We start from the raw sequence: 4,524 nt of genomic DNA on the forward strand, positions 1-4,524 counted from the left end.
AATGTATTTACTTGGAAAAGGTTGATATTTCCTCACCCTATTGTTAAATTCCAGGCCCCAAACACAGGCTGAAAATAATTATTAAAATTGTATTTATTTATTTGTGCTGCTGGAGGTCTGGAGAAGACTGCTCCCATCTGCTGCTTTACTTCCTGGTTGTCTGCAGCAGGCTGAGCTGGACGAGGCTAACGCTGTGAGCTAGGAACTCAATCCAGGTCTCCTACCTAGGTGGAGGAAAGTTATGAGTCCCAGCGTATGTACTGACAGAACATTGAAGGCAGGAGCTGGAGCCAGGAATTGACCCAAGTTACTCTAACGTGTAATACAGATTTCTCAGCTGACATGCTAAATACCTGTTCCCAGGCTAGACAATGTCAACTATTAATCCCAGAGTCTTCAAAAATAACTGATGTAGATGGGGAGCAGGTTGGGGTCAGCAGTTCTCCTGACAAGCAGAATTATTCCCTGTTGAAATACTGCTTTTATTTTTTCTAGGCTTTGGACTTCTCCTATTCCCTACTCTATATGCTAAACCATCCTTAGAAGCTATTTAATCACCAGGATTACCTGCCTGAAAGTTTCCTTTGGAATCTGGAAATATGCTGACAAGAGAAGGATTTATTCCCAATACTACCAAAAGATCTCTTTCTGATTCTGATCCAAGGACCTGGACTCTGAATTAGACTGAACCATTCTACACTGTATCTGTGGATCCTGTCCCAATCTTTGATTTTCTGGCGAGGATCTTTGACTCCCCTGGGATTTCTGAACCATATGAAGGGCTAGGTGATAACAGCAGGGTGAATGTTAATGGGAAAGTACTTGTAGCCGGAGGTCTGCTCTGCTCATGTGGATAGTCCATTCCTTTTGTATTTTCAGACAACCCTTTGTCCATTAGTGTCCTAACTATGTGGGAGGGAAATATCACTGGTATTACTGAATTCATCCTGGTGGGTTTCCCTACTGTCCCTTGGCTGCAGATTCTTCTTTTCCTTCTCTTCCTCATCACCTATCTGCTTGTGCTTTTGGAGAATTTTGTCATCATCCTCACTGTATGGGTAACTGGGTGCCTGCACAAGCCAATGTATTATTTTCTGGGCACTATGTCCTTTCTGGAGGCCTGGTATATATCTGTCACTGTCCCCAAAATGCTAGCTGGATTCCTATTTCATCCCAATACAATCTCCTTCCTGGGATGCATGGTCCAGCTGTATTTGTTCATGTCCCTTGCCTGTACTGAATGTGTGCTTTTGGCTGCCATGGCCTATGACAGGTATGTGGCCATTTGTTGGCCTCTTCGCTATCCTGTTATGATGACCACAGAGTTTTGTGTTCAGCTAACTATCAGTTCCTGGGTGAGTGGCTTCACCATCTCCATGGCAAAGGTATATTTTATCTCCAGAGTAGGCTTCTGTGGCAATAATGTGCTGAACCATTTTTTCTGCGATGTTTCACCTATCCTAAAACTTGCCTGCTTGAATTTATCAATGGCTGAGACGGTGGATTTTGTGCTAGCCATTGTGATTTTAGTGTTTCCTCTCTCAGCAACTGTCCTTTCCTATGCTTTCATTGTCTCTACCATCCTGCACATACCCTCGGCCAGGGGGCAACGGAAGGCATTCTCCACCTGTGCATCCCACCTTACCGTGGTGGTCATCTTCTATACTGCTGTGATTTTCATGTATGTCCGGCCTCGGGCCATTGCTTCATTCAATTCTAACAAATTGATCTCAGCCATATATGCTGTCTTTACTCCCATGCTTAACCCTATTATCTACTGCTTAAGGAATGAAGAGGTCAAGAATGGCATCAGAAAAACCATAGCAAGGGGCCAAGCCCTTTTCTCAAAAGGCTCTTGTTGAAGCGACCCAGCCATTCTTTTATCACACAGCTTAAACTCAAGAAACACCTGCATTAGTAAAAAGTCTGAAATTGTAACCACACTGACTTGGCACAATGCTTTAGTATATGGAGCCAAAGGCAAAATAAAATGCCCTTTCTCCAAGCCTTAGTTAAATATTCAATTTTATAAGGTAGTGGATGAAATAACAAGAACTCAGGCTACATTTGTGAAATAATTATAAAATTAATTCATTTTTATAAACATAAGAAATAGCTGCCTGGATTTTAGAGTTTTGTTCGTAAAGTGTTCTATTTGACTTATTTCTGTATTATGTATCTCATGAGTTTGCACAGAAGTTCTTCTGTAGACCATGTCAGGGTGATGATTTGGGTTTGTTGTTTCCAAGGTGGTTGGGGGACTAGATCCTTTTATAATCATAGACCTTGATGATAGGTCATTTTATCTTTAAAATTCAACATACTTAGAGATCAACTTCCATCAGGCTCTGACTTCTACTTAAGGCAGTAGAAACATGAATTACTTGTTGAGCGGGAGAAAATTTTGTATAAATGCACACATATGTACGTTTGTGTATATTTAAACACATATTTGTATATAAAATTTCATGCTTTAAGTTACTTCCAGTGTTGGAATTTATACAGGTGAATTTTCAACATAGCCCATTCCTTTTCAAATGAAGTCACTGGCAGTGAAAAAAGGCCAGTATCTCTTGGTTATTGGCTCCTGAATGCAAAGATTTTTTGGGCTCTCCAGAACATCTTTTTTTTCTGGTTCATTTTTTCTTTTAATATTGGACAGGTAGATGCAAGATTCTGAGGAGTGGTATGTATTTTGTCATTAAAACAGTGGAATGAAATGGGTTCTGTCTGGCTTACCAGTGATAGAGGATGAATGAGTTGACAAAACACGATCTGCTGAGAATGGAAGAATGATAAGTGTATTATTTCCTGTCATCACTTTGGAACCCACATTTCATAATTTTAATTAGGACATTCATTTATACACTATGTATTATTTGTTCCTACTTTATAATTATATGTTCTCCATGTTTTGCAATTTGTAATAGAATGCTAGATGGACTTGTTTTATTTCTTTTTGTTTTATTTGAAATAGATTTGGAAGCTTTACAAATTGTGACAACTCAACAATTTATATTAATATGTTAGATTTTCCTGGCCTTCATTACTTTTAGCCTAAACACTGTAGCCTTAATAATGCATATACCATTTTTCTTTAATAAATAAAGTATTAGAAGGTATGCTCCTCATACAGAACTAAGTAAGAATTATAAGAAGTTTTTCCTTGAATTACATAATTTTAAACTTTGATCCTAGAGTTTTCTATTTTTTTTAATTGCAGGATATATAATGTGTGTGTGTGTGTGTGTGTGTGTGTGTGTGTGTGTATTTCTGGTTAAAGACAATAGCCTTGGAGACACATTTGGCACGTGATAAACATGCTGATTGAAAGTTATATACCAGGCTGCTTGAGTTCAAGTCCCGTCTTTGTTTATGGTTCTATCTTCTGGCTAGTGTACTCCAGTGGCATCAAGACATGGTTCAAGCCATTGGGTATTTGCCACATACACAGTAGATCCAATTGGGTCTCTGGATTCAGTATATCCAAGCCCTGGTTGTTGTAAGTATTTGAAGAGTTAATCAGAAGATGGGAGCTCTCTGTCTACCTTTTTTGCTTTTCAAAGAAAACAAAATAAATCTGAAACCTTTGTTAAATCACTAATTGAATATTATCATTTCTAAGACTTACAAGATTATTTTTTATCATGTTCTTCACACACACAAATTAAGTAGGTATGGTGAATGTGTTATTAACCTGATTATATCATTTCACAATGCAAACAAATAGCAAAACGTCACATTGTATTTTTTAAGTATATTTTGTTTTTCAATGAAAATGTATTTCCTAATTTTGGTCAGTCATCCCTGGGCTTATTAATTTTTTTAATTTAAGTATTATCTATGCTTGCAGGTCAATATTTATTTTCTGATATAGACTTTCTGATTTTAATGTTTTATGTATTATCAGAGAGAATAAAGAAATGTGAAGTGCTGTTTTTCAAGGGAGTATGTTGTGATAGTTATGAAAGAATAAGTTCTAAAGATCTTCTGTACTTGGAGCATTTACAGGAAATGATAAGATAGTGTGCACTTCAAGGGTTTCAGAGGGTACAGCTCATGATAAGTGTTCCCACAAATACACACACATAAAAAACTCCAAAAGTGAGAAAGAAACTTTTGGAGATTATGATTTGTTTGCTTGTGATGATAACACATTGAGAGTATATATATTATACATGTACATATTATACACATATCTGAACCCACTAATTGTATGCATTCACTTTATGCAATTTTTTCATCCCCATTATATTTCAATAAAATTGTGGAAGATAAATAAGTAAACAAATAAGCTAATATTTTTATAGTGCAATTAGACATTATTTTAAAACATTTTTGTCTTTTTTCTTCTATTTAATTGACAAGTTAGATTTCAAGCGAGTTAGCTTTCTGCCTGTATAAAAGTATATTTCCTGCTCTTTTCATTGTTATGTTTTCTTTTTGTTGTTTTCACTTTAATATGTAATATATTATGTTTTCAAATGTTTAAATATACAAAAAAGCATAGAATAAATGCTGAGA

The 4,524-nt window shown here is 36.5% G+C and overlaps 1 protein-coding gene across 1 annotated transcript; it reads left to right on the forward strand.

Annotated features, from left to right (window-relative positions):
- The first annotated feature begins 908 nt into the window (after positions 1 to 908).
- LOC101530630 (olfactory receptor 6B9) lies at positions 909 to 1,862 on the forward strand. Its single transcript, XM_004590111.2, has one exon. The coding sequence runs from the start codon at positions 909 to 911 to the stop codon at positions 1,860 to 1,862; it is 954 nt and encodes a 317-aa protein (XP_004590168.2).
- The last annotated feature ends 2,662 nt before the right edge of the window (positions 1,863 to 4,524 follow it).

This window comes from Ochotona princeps, chromosome 4 (assembly GCF_030435755.1).
Source record: "Ochotona princeps isolate mOchPri1 chromosome 4, mOchPri1.hap1, whole genome shotgun sequence".
NCBI lineage: Eukaryota > Metazoa > Chordata > Mammalia > Lagomorpha > Ochotonidae > Ochotona > Ochotona princeps.

What these genes read in the sequence shown, in the direction of transcription:
- LOC101530630 (XM_004590111.2), top strand. Translation starts at nt 909, where the DNA reads ATGTGGGAGGGAAATATCACTGGTATTACTGAATTCATCCTGGTGGGT.